This window comes from Hylobates moloch, unplaced genomic scaffold, assembly GCF_009828535.3.
Source record: "Hylobates moloch isolate HMO894 unplaced genomic scaffold, HMol_V3 SCAFFOLD_4, whole genome shotgun sequence".
Taxonomy (NCBI): Eukaryota; Metazoa; Chordata; class Mammalia; order Primates; family Hylobatidae; genus Hylobates; species Hylobates moloch.
The window spans coordinates 14,873,521-14,893,875 of NW_026652279.1; the positions used below are offsets into that span (position 1 = coordinate 14,873,521).

At 37.2% G+C, this 20,355-nt stretch overlaps 2 protein-coding genes across 3 annotated transcripts in view; both read left to right on the plus strand.

The window, feature by feature from the left end:
• Positions 1 to 20,355, plus strand: part of PPP4R2 (protein phosphatase 4 regulatory subunit 2) — a 70,730-nt gene that overhangs the window by 44,840 nt on the left and 5,535 nt on the right. The window contains exons 3-5 of one of the 2 annotated variants that reach the window (XM_032149503.2): positions 4,941 to 5,111; positions 16,805 to 16,898; positions 17,726 to 17,763. In XM_032149503.2, the coding sequence (XP_032005394.1) occupies positions 4,941 to 5,111; positions 16,805 to 16,898; positions 17,726 to 17,763 (303 nt within the window). The remainder of the gene's footprint in view (positions 1 to 4,940; positions 5,112 to 16,804; positions 16,899 to 17,725; positions 17,764 to 20,355) is intronic. The other variant, XM_058437165.1, reaches the window with a different exon arrangement.
• Positions 17,799 to 19,679, plus strand: EBLN2 (endogenous Bornavirus like nucleoprotein 2). Its single transcript, XM_032149505.2, is given in 3 exon segments — positions 17,799 to 18,901; positions 18,904 to 19,341; positions 19,344 to 19,679. Coding segments are annotated over 3 exon segments (813 nt in total). The 5' UTR covers positions 17,799 to 18,780; the 3' UTR covers positions 19,598 to 19,679.

The window sequence follows — 20,355 nt, forward strand, 5'->3', positions numbered from 1 at the left end:
TCATATTGAAAACTAAGGGTTTTTTTGTTCTCATGTCTACTCATCCAGTGAGTGTACATTCCTAAGAAATTGTTTTTGTTGCCAAGTTTTTAGTTGATTTGCTCGTGGCGTGTTTTTTGTTCCTGAATATAACTTCTTTTTTTTTTTTTTTTTCCGGAGATGGAGTCTCACTGTGTCGCCCAGGCTGGAGTGCAGTGGTGCAATCTTGGCTCACTGCAACCTCCGCCTCCCGGGTTCAAACAATTCTCCTGCCTCAGCCCCCTGAGTAGCTGGGAATACAGGTGTGTGCCACCACACCCAGCTAATTTTTGTATTTTTAGTAGAGACAGGATTTCACCATGTTGGCCAGGATGGTCTCGGTCTCTTGACCTTGTGATAAGCCCGCCTCGGCCTCTCAAAGTGCTGGGATTACATGCGTGAGCCACTGCGCCTGGCCCCTGAATTATATAACTTTTAGGGAAGCATTTTCTGTTTTTGTTTTTATCAGATAGTTGTCCTCCATCAAAAAGCTGTATCTTTCACATTTTATGAATGCCCTCCCCATATATATATGTGGAATAGTATCACTTGAATTGCATCGTATTGATCTAATTTAGAGTAACTGCTAGATTTATTTGAAAGTTAAGACTACAGTGTGTTCATAATTCATGTCATTTTATGGGGCTTAATTTCTGTCTCATGAGTTAGTGCCATAGAGTCTTTGAATCTCTTCAGAATTTCCATTACCTGGGGTCCCATACTTCTTGTCTGGCTGTTCCCATTAATGTGCTTTTTTTGGACCTCAAACATGTCATGTCAGATGGTTAATGGAAAGATGAGATTAAAACACACCACAAGACTCTGTGCATATGGAAATCTGAACTCATGCTATGAATTAGTGGGTGATATTAAAAGTACAAAAATTATTAATTTAAGAAATGAAAAGTATAAGCATCCTATTTCAGTATAACTTTCGCTGGTATGTTTAAGTATGAAGTGCATGTGGAGAGTCTCATAAAAATTAAAGGTAGATTTTGGGAACCAAAAGCAATTGTACATTAATGAGGATTAATATTAGGCATATCAAAAATTCTATGAAATTAAATTAGAAATTAAAAATTCTGCTTGTTAAACCTCAAATTCCCTTTTCTAAAATAGGATAGGGAAAGGTGGAAAAAAGTAATCATGCAAATGGCTTTTAATTATCCTCACCATTTTTAAAAGTAATAGCGGTAAAATACATAATTCACTCATTTAATAGAATGGAATTGTTGGATTACAAGTCTGCGTTTACCTTTCTAAGGAACTGCCCAAGTACTTTCCAAAGCAGCTACACCATTTTACTTTCCCATCAGTAATGTATGACATTACCAGTTTCCCCACATCAGCCGAGCACTTGTTTATTATTCATCTTTTTGATTTTAGCCACCCTAGTGGGTATGAAATGAGTGGTTTTGATTTGCATTTTTCTAATAGATAATAATGCTGAGCATCTTTTCATATGCTTATTGGCCATTTTTGTGTCTTCTTTGTGGGGAAATACCTATTGAAATATACGTAATGTAAACCTTACCATTTTAACTGTTTGAAGTGTACAATTTATTGGCATTAAGTACACTCACAATGTTATGTTACCATCACTATCATCCATCTGCAGAACTTTTCATTTACCCAAACTGAAACATTGTACACATTAAAGAGTAAGTCCCTGCACCTTCCTCCCCACAGTGCCAGACGACTCTAAATTGACTATTCTTGATAGCTCGTATAAGTGGAATCATACAATAGTCGTTTTTTTTGTGTCTGGCTTATTTCACTCTGCATAATGCCATCAAGCGTAATCCATTTCAGAATTTCTTTCAGATTAAAGACTGGATAATATTCGTGTGTGTGTGTATCTATCTCTCACATTTTGCTTGTCCATTCATGTGCTGATGGCACATTTGGGTTGTTTTCACCTTTTGGGGATCTACGGAGAAATGGGATTCCTGAATCATAGGGTGGTTTCATCTTTTTTTTTTTTGGAGGAGTCAAACTGCTTTCCACAGTGACTGCATCGTTCCCACCAGCAATGCACAAGAGTTTCAGTTTCTTGGCCAGGCGCGGTGGCTCACGCACTTTGGGAGGCCGAGGTGGGCTGATCACGAGGTCAGGAGTTTGAGACCAGCCTGGCCAACATGGTGAAACCCTGTCTCTACTAAAAGTACAAAAAGTTAGCTGGATGTAGTGGCAGGCGCCTGTAATCCTAGCTACTTGGTAGGCTGAAGCAGGAGAATTGCTTGAACCCAGGAGGCGGAGGTTGCAGTGAACCAAGGTTGCACCACCACACTCCAGCCCTGGCAACAGAGTGACACTCTGTCTCAAAAAAAAAAAAGAAAAAGGTTTCAGTTTCTCTACATCCTTGGCCAGCCAATACTTGTTCACTTGTTTTTTGGATAATAGCCAACCCTAATGGGTGTAAAATGGTATCTCATTGTGATTTGGATTTACATTTCCTCAAGATTAATGGTGTTAAGCATCTTGTGTGTTTGCTATTTGTATATCTTCTTTGGAGAAGTGCGTATTTAAGGACTTTGCCCATTTTTAAATTGTGTTGTCTTTTTTGTTAAGTTGTAGGAGTTCTTTATATATTCTGGATATTAACCCCTTATCAGATAAGATTTGCAATTATTTTCTCCCATTTCACGATTTGACTTTTTGCTCTGTTGATAGTGTCCTTTGGTGCACAAAATTTTAAATTTTGATGTAATTCAGTTTTTTTTGTTGCTTGTGCTTTTGGTATCACATAGTATCTTTAAGAGACAGGGTCTTGTTGTGTTGCTCAGGCTGCAGTGCAGTGGTGTGATCTTGGCTTACTGCAGCCTCTGCCTCCTGGGCTTAAGCAATCGTGTTGCCTCAGCCTCTTGAGTAGGTGGGACTACAGGTGCATACCACCATGCCTAATTTAAATTAATTAGTAATTAATTATTTTGTATAGACAGGGTATTGCTATTTGCCCAGGCTGGCTTCCAACTCCTGGGCCCAAGTGATCTTCCTGTCTCAGCTTCCAAAAGTGCTGGGGTTACAGGCATGAGCCACCACACCTGGCCTCGTATAGTATTTTTATGTTGACACTGGTTGCCTTCAGAATATTTTGGGAGTATATCAGGAAGCTTTCAAGCTCACAGTGAAGAATAAAAATTTTCCAGACTTTTAGTTTTTTGCTTAGAAGTTCAAATTTTTATCATTGGTAACAAATACTGTCAGTTATTTATCTTGAAATGACAGGTTCACTTTATTTATTTTTGAGAATATGTCTACCACATTCTCCTTTTTTTTTTTTGGGGGGGAAATGGAGTGTTGCTCATCGCCCAGGCTGGCGTGCAGTGATGTAATCCTCAGCTCACTACAACCTCCGCCTCCTCAGTTCAAGTGATTCTCCTTGCCTCAGCCTCTTGTGTAGCTGGGATTACAGGCATGCACCACCATGCCTGGCTGATTTTTGTATTTTTAGTATAGACAGGGTTTCACCATGTTAGCCAGGCTGATCTCAAACTCCTGACCTCAGGTGATCCGCCTGCTGGGATTACAGGTGTGAGCCATCACACCCAGTCTGCTAATCTAAATAAGCTTTATTTGTGTGGCAGTCCTTTCAGGTAAAAATGCTGTTCTGTGAAAAGTAGCTAGTTCAGCTGGCAACAGTCTAAATAAAGATGTTGTTCTTTGAGAATCCCATACCTCTTTGACATGCAGCATAATGTTTTTAATATCTATTTCTCATTTTGTTACACTGAATATTTAAAAGATGTATTCAAGGGTTGGGATTTAATGAAATTAGTAATTTTTATATCTTTTACACTTTAAGTGAAACAGATTTCTTACGAGTTTGTGAAAATTACGGCTTCTACTACAGCTATTAATACAGTTTGGTGCTACTGTCTTGACTCTTGCTACATGGATATCAGTTTTATCCACCTTGCTTTTATACCATCAGTGCACATATTAACAGTGAACTAGTCAGCCCTTTTTCTTTTGACAATAGCTTTGACCTTTTGGACCACAATTTGAAAACTGCTACCCTAGTTTATAGGGTTGCTGGATGGGATGGAAGGTGATTACAGATTGGCTCCCATTAATTTGTGTAAATTTGTTTAAGTAGTCAACCTGTGTAAAGAGATTGATCTGCTGTCACTAATGGTAGTACTGTCTGCCTGAGAAAATGGTTAGCATTCCTGACTCCTGTGTCTCCTGGAATTTACGCTCTTCAGGCAGGTATCCTCACAAAATTTCCTTTTATATTAGTGGTAAAATGTGAGGAAAGAGGGATAAAAAGGTGTTTATGTTAATTTGATAAATGAATAGATGTGAAAAGTACATAAGCAAATTATGTATTTTTATTGTGCAAGTACTGGTTGGATAGAACCTGTGATTATGTGCCTTAATCATAGGTACATGCCTTTTGTCTCTTAAGTGACAAAAGATCCTGAAGATATTAACTGAAAGGGAAAGAAAAAGGAGAAAGTAAAGTTTATTTTGTTTAGTAGATAATAGACAAATTTTACTAGTGCCTGCCAACATTGTAACTTGCATGATTAAGGTATGGATTCATTCTGACTTAATAGGATAGTGTAACTAATGCCCCTGTGGTTAGGTTTGTTATGAGGGAAAGAGTCAAAATACTATTTTAAACATACTAAGAATAGGACCTAACACACCATAAACTTTGAGGCAGAGGTAGTTCATTTAAAAGATTTAAATCAGAGATCTGGGTTTTGTTTGGGTTGGGAGTTGGATAGCATCAGGATGGAGCTTGTGATAAATGAGGCATGATGCGTGCTCCTCAATGACGGCATTCTCATTACTAAGTATTCACATCTTAATTTTGTTAGTATTAGTGTCATAGTATATTCTGTATTTGTGTTTTGTGTTCAAGAATTGTAAAGCTACATGGTATTATATATTTTTTAATTTTTTGCTTATAGGATTCAGTGGTCCCAATTTAAAGGCTATTTTATTTTCAAACTGGAGAAAGTGATGGATGATTTCAGAACTTCAGCTCCTGAGCCAAGAGGTCCTCCCAACCCTAATGTCGAATATATTCCCTTTGATGAAATGAAGGAAAGAATACTGAAAATTGTCACTGGATTTAATGGGTATGCACTTAATACTGTTTTAAAGATTTAATTTTTAGCAGAAGACATAGATTTTTCTTTCAGTTTTGATGTGTCTGGTTGATAATTGATTATCCATTAGAATAAATTCTTTGTTTCTAGTGACATGTAGTACTTGATTTTTAGCTTACAACTATTTAAAATATTTGTAGCCTCTTAAAAAACTTGAACCACCTTTTTATAGGTATCAATGGAAACAGTCATTTATCAGGAAACATTTTAATGGTTTTTCTTTCCTGTTTTATATTTGGTGTTATGTCTTCATACTTTATATAGAACCTTTATATCATTGAGAAATCACATTTCTTTTAAAACAAAATACTAATTTATGGAAGTATTTTAGTGAGTTTGTGTTTAGACTTTTTTTGGAGTCCTCATTTCTCTCCCAAGTAACGGCTTGCTTGTTAGTTACAAGTAACCATTTTTGGCTGCTTGTAAAACATTAAAAACACTAAAAAGATACTCTGTACAAAAGTAAAACTCTCTGGTTTTTTTGTTTGTTTGGTTTTGTTTTTGAGAAGGTGTCTCTGTCACCTAGGCTGGAATGCAATGGCGCGATCTTGGCTCGCTGCACCCTGTCTCCCGGGTTCAAGCAATTTTCCTCCCTCAGCTCCGCGAGTAACTGGGACTGCAGGCGCATGCCACCAGACCTGGCTAATTTTTTGTATTTTTAGTAGAGACGGGGTTTCACCATGTTAGCCAGGATGGTCTCGATCTCCTGACCTCATGATCACCTGCCTTGGCCTCCCAAAGTGCTGGAATTACAGGCGTGAGCCACCACGCCGAGCAGTACTCATTTTTAAAGAAATGTTACTGTGTCTCATGTTCTGTCATTTTAAATTGTAATTTTTTAGGACTTTGTATTTTGTTGTTTTTTTGTTTTGTTTTGAGACGGAGTCTCGCTGTCGCCCAGGGTGGAGTGCAGTGGCATGATCTCAGCTCACCGCAACCTCCGCCTGCCAGGTTCAAGCAATTCTGCCTCAGCCCCCCTCGTAGCTAGGCTAGGACTACAGGCGTACGCCACCATGCCCGGCTAATTTTTTTTTTTTTTAATAGAGATGGGTTTTCACCATGCTGGCGAGGCTGGTCTCCAACTCCTGACCTTGTGATCCACCCACCTCAGCCTCCCACAGTGTTGGGATTACAGGCGTGAGCCCCCGCACTCAGCCAGGACTTCGTATTTTTACGGTTTCCTTTTTTGAAGGGAAGAAGTGTTTGTGAAGTTGAATTATTCGATATTTAGTTTGGTGTTAATTTGGGGTGTGGAACAACAACAATACCAAATATAATGAATTGTGGTTTTTCTAGCTATTGAATTCATAGTTAGATAGTATTTGAAGGGTTTCAGTTGTATTTTTAGATGGCATAAATGGCTTGATTCTTTAGGTATTTAATTGCGTGGGATTTCGAAATAAGATAGTGTAATCCAGTTAACGGTTTGCTTTATATCATATTCCACTGTTTTAGGTTTAAGAATTTTGCTTGAAATGTCAAACCCTTATGCCTGGACTTTGGGTCTGCTACAAAAATATTTTGTGGGGAGAAATCATACCTTTTGTCTTTGAGGTTCATCAGTTATAGTTACCCCTGCGGGCCTGGGATGGGAAGGAGACCTGTTTTCGCTGTGCACCCTGTTGGACTGTTGAAATTATTTAACCAATATGTGTATATTTCCATATCAATATTAAAAATTTTCAGAAAAAGGAAAAAAAGCATTTCAAAGGCACTTATCCAAGAAATAGCCACATGATACATTTTAGAAGCATGTTGCATAAGATTTACTATTGAACTAAATGAATATGTTCAAGATAAGAATACTTCTCGGGGCCAGGTGTGGTGGCTCACACCTGTAATCCCAGCACTTTGAGAGGCCGAAGTGGGCAAATCGCTAGATCAGGAGATTGAGACCATCCTGGCTAACACGGTGAAACCCCATCTCTACTAAAAATAACAAAAAAATCAGCTGGGCGTGGTGGCGGGCGCCCATAATCCCAGCTACTCGGGAGACTGAGGCAGGAGAATGGCGTGAACCCGGGAGGCGGAGCCTGCAGTGAGCCAAGATCTCACCAGGGCACTCCAGCCTGGGCGACAGCGAGACTCCATCTCAAAAGAGAATACTTCTCGGGGTTATCTATAAATTGTACATATATATAAATAGTACTTAGACATAGTGAGTCATCTTTTATTTCAATAAATTATGGCTGTCATTCAAAAATAAAAAGGTGAAACAGGTCAAATTATACTGCTGCTTTGTAAGCAGATTTACTTCTGATTCTGAATTAGTAATAGCAAATACCATTTTCAGTTCTTTCACATTAAGTTGGGCTAGAAACAAATACATGTATTATATATTATATATAAATATTATAATAAAATAAATATAATTGTGTATTATAAATTTATTATATATATCTAAATATTTGTAGTTTCTTAATGTGTAAAAGAGGGTAATTCACCTACTTCAGAAAATGATTTGAACAGTCATTAAATGCCTGAGCATTCTTCTTTTGAAACTTTCTGAACCGTATTTTGAAATTTTGTTTTGTTTTGTTTTATTTTATTTATTTAGAGGTGGAGTCTTTGTCACCCAGGCTGGAGTGCAGTGGCGCCATCTGGGCTCACTGCAACTTCCGCCTCCCGAGTTCAAGCTATTCTCCAGCCTCAGCCTCTCGAGTAGCTAGCATTACAGGTGTGCATCACCACAGCCAGCTATGGTTTTTGTTTGTTTGTTTGTTAGTTTTGTAGTTTTGGTAGAGACGGGGCTTTACCATGTTGGCCTGGCTGGTCTGGAACTCCTGACCTCAAGTAATCTACCTGCCTCAGCCTCCCAAAGTGCTGGGATTACAAGCTTGAGCCACTGCGCCTGGCCCGAACTTACATTTTTTAAATTTGATTTTTCAGTTTATGAATCACTTTCTCTGAGCAGGCAGAATCTAAGTCTTAATCAGTGATACATTAAGATTTTTCTATTTCTAATTTACTCTTTTTTTGTCTGTATTTTAATATATTGGTATGTTGAAACATATCTGCAAAATGTTCAATTTTTGTGTTTTTTATATATATATCGTTTTTTAAAATATTTACTAAGAAGTAACATTTTGTTGGTTTTCCACTAGTTTGAGGGTTTGTCCATTCTTATACACGCCTCCCCCCCATTTGTAATAGATAATCTTTAAATTACAAAAGTGGTGTATGTTCATGCTTTTAAAAAGATCCCCACTGTTACAGAAGTACGTAAAGAGTGAAAGTAGAATCATGGTATATGCTAGTTGTATTTTCCTTTTAGAGAAGCTTCAACATGTCTATATTAGTACATTTAAAGCTATCTTTTTATTTATTTGAAATGGCTACATTGTTATCTATTATGTGAATAGATTATAAGTTTTTATTTGCCTGTTCTGATTGATGGCAGGCATTTTTTTTTTTGGCTGTTAACGAGCAGTGCTTGTAGTGAGCATCCTTCCATGTATCTTTTGTTGATGAATGTCATGTTTTGAATATACGTATAGATTGTTGCCTCTTTTTTTGAGACACAGTTTTGCTCTTGTTGCTCAGGCTGGAGTGCAGTGGAACGATCTTGGCTCACTGCATCCTCCCCCTCCTGGGTTCAAGTGATTCTCCTGCCTCAGCCTCCTGAGTAGCTGGGATTACCGGCATACGCCACCACACCCGGCTAATTTTTGTGTTTTTAGTAGAGGTGGGGTTTCTCCATGTTGGTCAAGCTGGTCTCGAATTCCCGACCTCAGGTGATCCACCCACCTTGGCCTCCCAAAGTGCTGGAATTACAGGCGTGAGCCACCGCGCCTGGCCAGATTGTTGCTTTTTTAATTTGTAGAAATGTAATTGCTAGGTTAGCTTATGAACACTTAATTTTCATTTTATCAGTGCTGCAAAATTGACTTAGCAAAATGTGGTTGTTGATGCCTTCGTTTGTAATAAGTGCAGATATTGTAATTCTTCAGTACTGTATATGTGTCTGTATTTGTGTTTCTTGATTGCAAGTGAAATGGAACATCTTTTTATGTGCCTAACAGCCTTTCTGTGAATTGCCCTTTATATTCTCTTTTGGCTTTCTTTTGCTAATTTTCTTACTGGTAAGTTTTTGTTGTTTTTGCTTTTAATTTATAAAAGTTTTATATTAAATGCTTCCTAGTATTTTGCTGTAAGAAAGATTATCCGTTTTCTAAAATTATTTTAGTGTATTACCAAAGTACAAGTTTGTTTGTTTGTTTTTCGAGACGGAGTCTCGCTCTGTTGCCCAGGCTGGAGTGCAATGGCTCAATCTGAGCTCACTGCAACCACTGCCTCCCGGGTTCATGCCATTCTCCTGCCTCAGCCTCCCCAGTAGCCAGGACTACAGGCACCCGCCACCATGCCTGGCTAATTTTTTGTATTTTTAGTAGAGACGGGGTTTCACCCTGTTAGCCAGGATGATCTCGATCTCCTGACTTCGTGATCCGCCAGCTTCGGCCTCCCAAAGTTCTGGGATTACAGGCATGAGCCACCGCGCCCGGCCAAAGTACAGATTTTTCCCTCTTTGAAGTGGAAATTGTCCATGCACTTGTTTACTTGATTTCCTGAACTATAAGCTTCTGGAGAGCTGGGGTAACAGTCTTCCAAACAAGTCCTAGAAGAGTGAGTGCCTGAATATAGTAGGTTCTCAAACAGACAAGTATGGAATGACTAGGTGCATGGATGGATAGATGAATGAATGAGTAAAGAAAAGAATAAATATTGAATAACTGGGGACTAGAAAAAAATAATAAAAGTGTATTTATATCTGTATTTTGTCTATTGAGACATAGAAGAATGACAGTAGAATGCTTAATTTCTTTTCTTTTTTCTTTTTTTTTTTTTTTTGGTCATTTTCTTGTCTTTTAAAATTACTTTGGAACTTTAAAATTTCATAGAAGATGGATTATAGCTACTCTCCAAAAGTGAAGTTACAGTTTGTCAGGTGAGAAACACCAAAAATTAAAATGAATGAAACTAAAAATTTTAATGAATTGGTCAGTTAAAAGACCATTTTATGCCATTTTATGCCCTCTGGATTTATAATAAAAAAGAGTATGTGGGTTTACTCAAACCAGGGCCATTTATGAAAATCCTCCTCCTGTTACGGAGACCATGAGTAGAATTTAGGAATTGCTAGTAGGTAGTGGGTTCATTCCTATAATGGTATACACAAAGAGGCATTTTGAGGGATAAGAGAGCATGTAAGTTACATTCCTGGCATTTTTAAAAGATACTATTTTATGTTCTCTGAATTTTTCAAAATGAAAGAATAATGAATATAAAAGTAAATTAATGTTTCAAGTCGTGACCCTTTCTTGTCATTGCTGTTACCTCTAAGACCTCTCTAAAGTAGGCAGTCGGCCTCCTCACTCTGTGAACAGTAGACTAAAATAGCATTCCTATATATTTATGAGGAAGTCTGGAAAAAGTGGAAAACTTTTGATACCTAATAATCTTTATATCATCTGTTAAGCAGGTACAGTCAGTCACAGCTGAGAGTACTGCTCATGATCTTTTAAAGTTATATATGAGACTTTTATACTCCAAAATCTGGATTGTAGAATAAAACAACCCCCATTTGATTTTCAGTTTGTATGTTGTTTGCTTTACGGTTAGCTCCAGATGATTCAGGGACTGAGAGAATGGGTCCTTAGCCATTTATTACTTTGTTCTCTGACACTGTTGATCCACTATTGCTTCCTGATTTTTGTGCTCCCCAGTTGGCTGGGGAAAATAGGTTTTTGTGCTGTTAATTATTTGTGTCAGTGTTTGTTATGTTAGTTAAAATGTACTTATTTGTGGCAGATTCCTGTCTCCCACGCACAAACCCACACCCACCCACCCCTACTTGTTTTTTCTTTATCCCTTCTTTCTCTTAGACTAATTACTTGAGAATTGGCATGATTTTGTAACCATGCCTCCTTACTATTCCCCACCTGGTCTTGTCTAGTGGTAATATGGCTTGATGTGATACTCTCTTTAATAAACTTAAAAATTGAAAATAACAGAAAGCCTAATTAACTTTTTCTTGCTAGTTATATTTGATGCAAATAAAATAACAGTTCAGACTATAGGAACTCCAAGAGATGATTAACTTTATTAAAAGCTTTGACAATTGCTGTAGATTAATTTTGGGTCAAGGAGTGGTGCAGACATTAGTTTACTTACATCATTGGGGTTCCTTATTATTATTAAAAGAGGCGAAATTAGCCGGGCGTGGTGGCTCACACCTGTAATCTCAGCACTTTGGGAGGCCCAGGCAGGCAGATCATGAGGTCAGGAGATGGAGGCCATCTGGCTAACACTGTGAAACCCCATCTCTACTAAAAATACAAAAAATTAGCAAAAAATCAGCTGGGCGTGATGGCGGGCGCCTGTAGTCCCAGCTACTCGGGAGGCTGAGGCAAGAGAGTTGCTTGAACCCGGGAGGCAGAGGTTGCAGTGAGCCGAGATCGTGCCACCGCACTCCAGCGTGGGTGACAGAGCGAGACACCGTCTCAAAAAAAAAAAAAAAAAAAAAAGCGAAATCTGTCATTTGATTTGAGACATAAGATTATATATGTATGAATTTTTTTTTTTGGTGGGGACAGAGTGTTGCTCTATTACCTGGGTTTAAGCAATTCTCCTGCCTCAGGCATCTGAGTAGCTGGGATTACAGGCATGCATCAACCATGCCCGGCTAATTTTTGTATTTTTAGTAGAGACAGGGTTTCGCCATGTTGGCCAGGCTGGTCTCAAACTTCTGACCTCAGGTGATCCACCCGCCTCGGTCCCCCAAAGTGCTGAGATTACAGGCGTGAGCCACCGTGCTCAGCTAATTTCGCCTCTTTTAATAATGATAAGGAACTCCAATGATGTAAGTAAACTAATGTCTGCACCACTTCTTAACCCAAAATTCATAAATATAAATATTTATGAATGTGTATGTTTACGTAAATATTAAAGCCCGAGTACAGAAAGAACATATTGCTTCAAGTAAAGCTAGTATCATACAATTCTAATGGTATTTCTGACTTTTGTAAGACTTCGTAGGTGTAAACAAAATTATGAACTTATTCAGTCTTTGATAACAGATATTGTCTCCATGTTGACAGTTAAGTTTAACTCAGTATTTCTGTTAAGTAAGACACCACTAATGTGGTCATTTAGTCAGAAAAGACAGTAAAATCCACATATACATGGGTAAAATAAAAGTAAATGACTGTTTTGACTTTTTTTTTTAGTAGGATGTCAGGTTTTATGGTAATTTCTTTAGCTTTTTACTCCAGTAGCCTCTGTGCTACATGTTACATTCCTTTGTCTTTTTCATGTGGAAAAGTTGCTTATATAATATAAAGTTAAGGTAGTTAAACTGATTTTCTTAGAGTCTGAATGAAGTGTGCACTTATTTTTTGAGTGCCTTCTTTTCAACTTAGTACTTTTATAGAAATTTAGGTTAAAATACATGCTTAAGACATTATTTCTTTAGTGTTTAGCCTTATGACTTTAAAATTTATGTTTTAAAAAATAGCATTGAATTGCTACTTTGTGTTGAGATGTCTTTTCCCTGATATTCAGCAGCTTTCTTGGAATTTGAATTTCCATAGCTTTTAGGTGTACAAGATTTCTGCTTTAAAAAAAAAGTAAATAGGGACAGCTTGCATTTAAATTAAGATATATAAGGTAAAATGTGTGATCCTGTTAATTAGGGTTAGTTATTTTCCTTGGAATTAAAGGGAATTTTTTTAAAGACAGAGCTATACTTTTGGTTTTGTTGGTCTTTGGACCATGTGTGCCTTCCCACAATCTCTGTCAAAGAGTAGATGGAATGATGACAGTAAGAACTAAGATTTATTGAACTTTCTAAAAATATTTTAGGCACTGTTAGGTGATTTAATATACCATATACATTATGTCATATTTAGTCGTCATGATAATCTTTGAAGTGTACTTGTAGAACCCTTGTTTTCAGACAAGACCCATGAGACCCATGAAGACTTAGGTAAATTCAGTTTGAGTAAGGTCTCCTAGTGGGGTAGCGTGTGTGTGTGTGTGTGTGTGTATTAAAATATATATATATTTAGCATTGGTGGATCCTTAATGTTTGGGGCGGGGGTTTTAAAAAATGTTACCGGATGTTGTAGGCACTGTTTTAAAAAATTTGAGATGCTAGTCATGTCCTTTTTTCAGTTCCGTGTATCATCTTAGTTTTCCATTTTACAATATGAATAAATCAGATGATATATCATTGCAGAGTAAACCAAATGCTTTTTTTTTGGGTGGGGGGCGAGGGAGACAGTCTCACTCTTATCACCCAGGCTGGAGTGCAGTGGCTCGATCTCGACTCACTGCAAACTGCAATCTCCATCGCCCAGGTTCAAGCAATTCTTTTGCCTCAACCACCCGAGTAGCTAGGATTACAGGCCAGGCTGGTCTTGAACTCCTGACCTCAGGGGATCGATCGCCTGCTTCGGCCTCCCAAAGTCCTGGGATTACAGGCGTGAGCCACTGTGCCTGGCCCAGAGTTTTTTATTTTACAGTGTAACTTTGCTATTGAACATCTGGTCACCACTCCCCACCAAATTTAAGGATTTCTGAATAGACTTTTCATTGAGAATGGATGGCATGTGTGTTTAACGCTTCTCTCCCTCTGTTTGCTTTTCTTAGTATGTGTGGGAAAAGCCTTAATATTTTCAGAAGTTAGAATAAACTGTTTTGTATGCTATGTCTAATGGATGAGTATCAAGAGAGCAGAGCTTTCATATACTTGTACCAAATGCATTCATTTTGTACTGGTTTATCTGGTTTATTCTTGTGCCTCCTTTTAGAGGCCTACCTCAAATTAAATTTTTCCAGTGTTATGCTTACTAAGCTTGGCATACAGTTTATTCTGTCTCCATGGCACTTTTTATACAATGTTGTTATTTATTACTGTAATTGTAATTATTTACATGTCTTTTGACTGCTGTTGAGCAAGGTTGGTATTTCCAGTTTATAATAGGCTCTTATATTTATGGAATAAGTTTAAAAGTACAGTCTGTATGTACAGAGACCTTTCAATGCTGCTGTTATATTCATTTATCATACTAATATTTCCAGTGGATACGTTGATTTGCAGGAAGTGTTTGGTTGGGTTTTAGCCTGTCATGTGAGAAAAGGAAGTGTTGTGTGACATTTTAGTGCCATCTGTTGCATATTTGGTAAAATGACTTTTAAAAGCTTCTTTTACTTTTTGAAATAAGGATCTTTTGAAAAAAGCTTTTGAAATTGTCTAAGAACTTAAACTCGTTTTATCATAGGCTGTTATTGCTGACATTGCTGTGTAAACACATACCCCCCTCCCAAAGCAGTATTAATGTTAACCAACACATAAAATATTAATAATTGGCTACAATTTAACTTACATTTCTAAAGAAAATTAGCCAAAACATTCATTGTAAATGTTGTTAAACAAGAAGTTTTAAAATATTCATCTGTTTAAACTAATTTTAATTAGTGAGAAAACATTAGGTTTTAATGTGGGAAAGAATTTTAGTTGGAAGAAAAAGCATAATGACTAGACAGTATTATTCAGTTAAGTACTGTTTGAATACCCAAACACTTGTTGAATACCCAAACTGTTGGTGCTATTTTGTATATTTTGAATAATAAACTTTTAATGACAGTATCACTATGGGGTGATTAATGAGGAAATAGCTTAGGTGTGTTGTGTGTGTAAGATTTGAAGAGCCGTGAACTAGAAGAGGAGCTAAGGTGAATATACCACTAATCTGAAATCCACAATAATACTGGGTTTCACGGACAGACCATTGAGAAACTGATACTGTTTGTTATACATGCGGAAAATGCTTAAACATTTTTAAAGTAGAGTTAGTTTTGTGTATTAGCTATAGATTTCTAATGTGTTGTCTTTATAGGAATGAAACAAAAGATGTGTAAGCTTATTGTTTCATGATTAGTAACGCTGCTGGTGTGCTTTGTACTTCCCCATTTAAAAGGATTCTTCGTTTTGACATTGTACTTCACTCTGAGTAGATTTTCGAAAGCAAAAAAGTATTGCTCAGAAACCCAGAGGAATTTCTAGTTGCTTCTGAATGTTTGGGATATCAGACAAACATTTAATCTTTTGTTCTGTGCCTTGTGTTTTGGTAGAACAGTTTTCTCACTTTTAGGTTTGGATTCGATCTTAGGTTTGAGACAAAAGATTGATTCTTGGACTCTCATTTATCTAAAAACATTTGTTCTCATATGAATAACATGCACTTTATGTACTTTAAGCACTTTCAGAATTTTTTGCACATCTTATACTTTGAACATAAGCATAGTATTGATACAAAGAATATGAGAACCAAATGTAGTTCATCCAGTTAGAAAATAAACAACTATAATTTTGTAAAATATGTGTGGTACAATGGAAAGGACATGAGATTTGAAGTTAGACTGGGTTTGAGTCCTGGCATTGTAACTCACTAGCTGCTATACCTTGTGCTGGAAGAAAATTCTGTGTCGCACTGCCTATAAAAAATGAAGACCTTTGTGAATGTTAACTATTAATTTGAGGCTTTTTAATTCTTTTACATTAAAGAGAATAAATAGCTTGGTATGGCAGACACTGAAGTCTGAAGACTTATGTTTGTACTTCTTAGCTGTGTTTGTCGTACCTCGTGCTCATAACTCTGCTGTTCTGTTCAGCTTGTAATTCTTATGAATGCTAATAGCTACATGAGCTCAAAATTTAAAAATATTTATAAAATGATTTTAGTTCCAACTTATATCAGTTTTGTATTTACTATGATCAAGGAAGAATTGAAGTATAGTGAAATTATTTGGTAAAGTTAAATAAATATTGTGGTGTATATTTTAAGTTGGATTAAACATGTAGATTATATATGAAATTGTAATAATGGAGCAGAACCACATTTAAAATACTTTATTTGTGGTTTTGTTTGAAAATTTTAAAGCAACCTTTGAGTGCAGAAGAATACTTGAGGAAAAATGTATATATTAAATAACCCCCAACTTGATTATTATTTGTGTAACCTCTCTTGTAAACTTAAAAATCAGATTATCAGGATTTATAATTTTCTGTTATATAAAAATTTTTTCCTCAGTTTTGAAGCTTTCTGTTGATTTTGGGTGTTCTAAGTTGCTTTAAAAAAAAAAAACAGGAATTTGTGTGGGTAAATAGTAGGTTTACATATTTATGGGGTACATGAGATATTTTGATACAGGCATACAATGCATAGTAATCACATCAGGGTAAATGGGGTATCCATCACCTCAAGCGTTTATTCATGCTTTGTGTTACAGTCCACTTATACTCTTAGTTATTTTAAAATGTACGATAAATTATTGTAGTCAACCTGTTGTGCTATCAAATACTAGATCTTATTCATTCTATCTAACTATATTTTTGTACCCGTTAACCATTCCCCCTCTCCCCCCCCCGCCTTTATTGCTTTTTAAAGGAAGGGAGAATGGATTTTTTGTTAAATAGAAAGGTACGCTTATTTTATTGTCTTTTTTTAAATGACTCATGCATTTATTTCCCTATTACAGCATTTTCTTTTGCAGCTTAATACATGGGTGACTAGATACAGCTTTACCTAGCAAAAGAAATAATGTTCCTCGTTCTCTTGATTATAAGTGATCTCACACTGTAAAATTATATTTTTTTGCAGTATCCCTTTTACTATTCAGCGACTATGTGAATTGTTAACAGATCCAAGGAGAAACTATACAGGAACAGACAAATTTCTCAGAGGAGTAGAAAAGGTATTTATTTTATTGTTGGAATTATGCTGTGATGTAATAGCTTTTATTTTAGAAAAGAACATTGAGTAAGATCTGTTTCAGGTACCATTTCTTGAAATATGTTTTTCAGCCTACCTTGAGTTTCCCAAATTGTTTTCCAAATTGCATTCTGTTTTACAGAGAGATTTCACAGGAGCGGGTAGAGGAGGGTTTGTGTGTTGATCATTGAAGTTTGGGGAAAGCAGCTTATTATTTCTTGGAAATTCATAGTGTATATCAAGTTATTAAAGGTTCTGAGAAGTTGTAATTGCTATTTTAACTTTATAGAGTGTTTTATAAACTTGCCCATGGAATTCATTTTCTCAATTCTGGAGTTCAAAGGTACATAACTTTGGAAAGTTATTGGTGCCAAGCATGTAAATGAGGTATTGAGTAGAAAGATGCAGGTCAGATTTAGAGATAAACATTAGTGTTTGTGTGTGGAGGGGGTTGAGGGAGTGTTAGAATAAGGGAAGGGTATTCTGAATAAAGGAAATGGTGTGGGCTGGGTGCGGTGGCTCATGCCTGTAATCCCAGCAGTTTGGGAGGCTGAGGTGGGTGGATCACAAAGTCAGGAGTTCGAGACCAGCCTGACTTTGTCAGAAAAGTAGGATATTCTCTTTTGGTCCTTTGTTACTGTTTTAGTTTTTGTTGTTTTACCAGTTTTCATTTTTAACCATTTTCGTTTACTAGCAAAATTAGAATCAATGGAAATTGAACCCACCAGAGTGATTTTAGAAACAAAAATGATTAAACTTTATGTTGTAGTACTTTTCTTCTTACTAAATCACTGATTTTTGTTATTGCAGAATGTGATGGTTGTTAGCTGTGTTTATCCTTCTTCAGAGTAAGTATATTTTTTCTATCTCTAGTATATTGTTTACTATATTTAATCATTTTATTGCTTCTAATATATTCTTAAAATAGATTGGATTTATTTTATATGTAATTAAGTGTGATAACATACTTGTGAACCTACCATTCAGTCCCCAAAGTAGAACATTACTGATAACATTATCTAAATGTTTTTTCCAGTAAAGAGATTTGGATTAAAGAGATTGGTGATTTACTGTAATTTTAATATTGTTGGATTTACATACTGTGGTGGCACTCATTGCCCTGAGATGCCATTCTGGATGCCTTTCCAGGGTGTCTCTAGGGCATAATTCCCGTGTTTGGAATAACTGCTTGATGGCTTTTCTCTTTATGATGGAATATATTTCCAGTTGTCAAGATTTAGATATAGCAAAGTAAGAATTAAATTTGGACACAATTTCTCAACCTTGGAACTATGGACATTTTGTACCAGATAATTCTGTTGTGAGTGGGTGTCCTGGGGCTTATAAGAGGTTAGCAGTGTCCTTGACCTCTACCCACTTGTGCCAGTAGTGTTCCCCCCTCCAAATATCTTTAGACATTGCCAAATGTCTCCTGGAGATGTGAAAGGCAGGGAGGGGAGGTTGTCCCCTGCTGAGAACCATTGGTTTAAGGTTAATCTGGCTCTGCTTTCATAGACTACTCTGTTACCCAGGCTGGAGTGCAGTGATGAGTGATCATAGCTCACTGCAGCCTTAAACTCTAGTGATCCTCCCACCTTGGCCTTCCAAAGTGCTGAGATTACTGGTGTGAACCACCACACCCAGCCCAGTCCATTTGTTTTTAAAATGTTCTCAAGAATATACTTATGTTGCTAAATAAGATAATAAAATAATCCCATACTATATTTCCTGACAGAAAAACTATTAAAATATATATATGATAAAAATTTCTTTTGTGAACCAAAATATGTTTTGTTTTGCTAATGAACATGAGGTATTTTGGAAAAATGGTAAAGAAGTGCAGAGTCAAGTCATAGCAACTAATAATGGATTCTTTTCTTAAATTGTATGCTTATTTTAATTCTCACAGTCTTTTTGTTTGGGTCTGTGACAGATCTTACAAAAGATCTTTTAGACCCATGATTCATACCAAAATTAAAGAATTAAGTCGAACCAGTTACCCACAATGTCTCATCTAAGAAAGGACTCACAGACCAGCAGCCCAGCAGATGACGCAATGGACAGGAGTGGGCTCCCTGACCTTCAAGGAAGATTTGAGCTATCTGGGAAAAGCAGACAGTATCCACTGGATGCATTGGAACCCCAACCCAGCATTGGGGATGTTAAGGACATTAAAAAAGCAGCCAAGTCTATGTTAGACCCAGCACATAAATCTCATTTCCACCCTGTGACCCCAAATTTAGTATTCTTGTGTTTCATATTTGATGGGTTACACGAGGCATTACTGAGTGTTGGTGTGAGCAAGAGGTCTAATATTGTGGTTGGGAATGAGAACAAGGAAATGGGTACTCCTTATGCTAGCGGATTCAAAGATATGCCTAACTTTATTGCCCTTGAGAAGTCATCAGTTCTCCGCCACTGCTGTGACCTTTGATAGGCATTGCCGCTGGATCAGGTGATAAGATTTGCGCCAGCAGTCTCCAAGTTCAGAGACGATTCAAGGCAATGATGGCGTCTATTGGAAGACATTCACATGGTGAGAGTGCTGATCTGCTAATCAGCTGCAATGCAGAATCAGCCATAGATCGGATCAGCTCAAGACCGTGGGTTGGAGAATTAGTGTTCACATTTCAGTTTGGAGACTTTGAATCCCTTCTATGCAAGCTACGCAAGTCAAGTTAGTTGCCAAGAAAGCGCAGATGACAACCTATTATGCTGTGAGAATGTTTTTAGATCAGTGCGTGGATGGCTCCATTGCTCTACGGGCCATTGTGTCTGAGATCCCAGTCTTTGAAGAGAAAAAAACAATGGTTAAAAAGGCATTGGGGAAATATTTTGAGTTTGGGGGTGTACTTTGCCACCCCATTATTGGCGAGCTATCACCACGAATGTTCCCAAACTTAGCAACAGCAGCAAACTACTGGGCCAACATGAGGAACCCCACATTTTTGGGATTTAAAGCTCCTGATGTTATACCAGGATCAACCATCACACTCCCTTTGCTTCAAATGGCATCTACCCAGTAAGATCTTGAGGGGGACTGTTGGGTGGAATCATAGATCCATGCACTCCTAACATGAACTAATTCTCATTATTTAAAAAAAAAAAAAAAAAGTCCAGTTGCGGTGGCTTAATGCCTGTAATCCCAGCACTTTGGGAGGCCAAGGTGGGCCGATCACTTGAGGTCATGAGTTCGAGGCTAGCCTGGCCAACATGGCAAAACCCCGTCTCTACTAAAAATACAAAAAATAGCCACATGTGGCATGGCGCGTCTGTAATCCCAGCTACTTGGGAGGCTGAGGCAGAAGAATTGCTTGAACCTGGGAAGTGGAGGTTGTAGTGAGCTGAGATTGCGCCACTGCACTCCACCTTGGGTGACAGAGCCAGACTCCGTCTAAAAAAAAAAAAAAAAAATTAAGTTATCCACAAGTATATTTTCT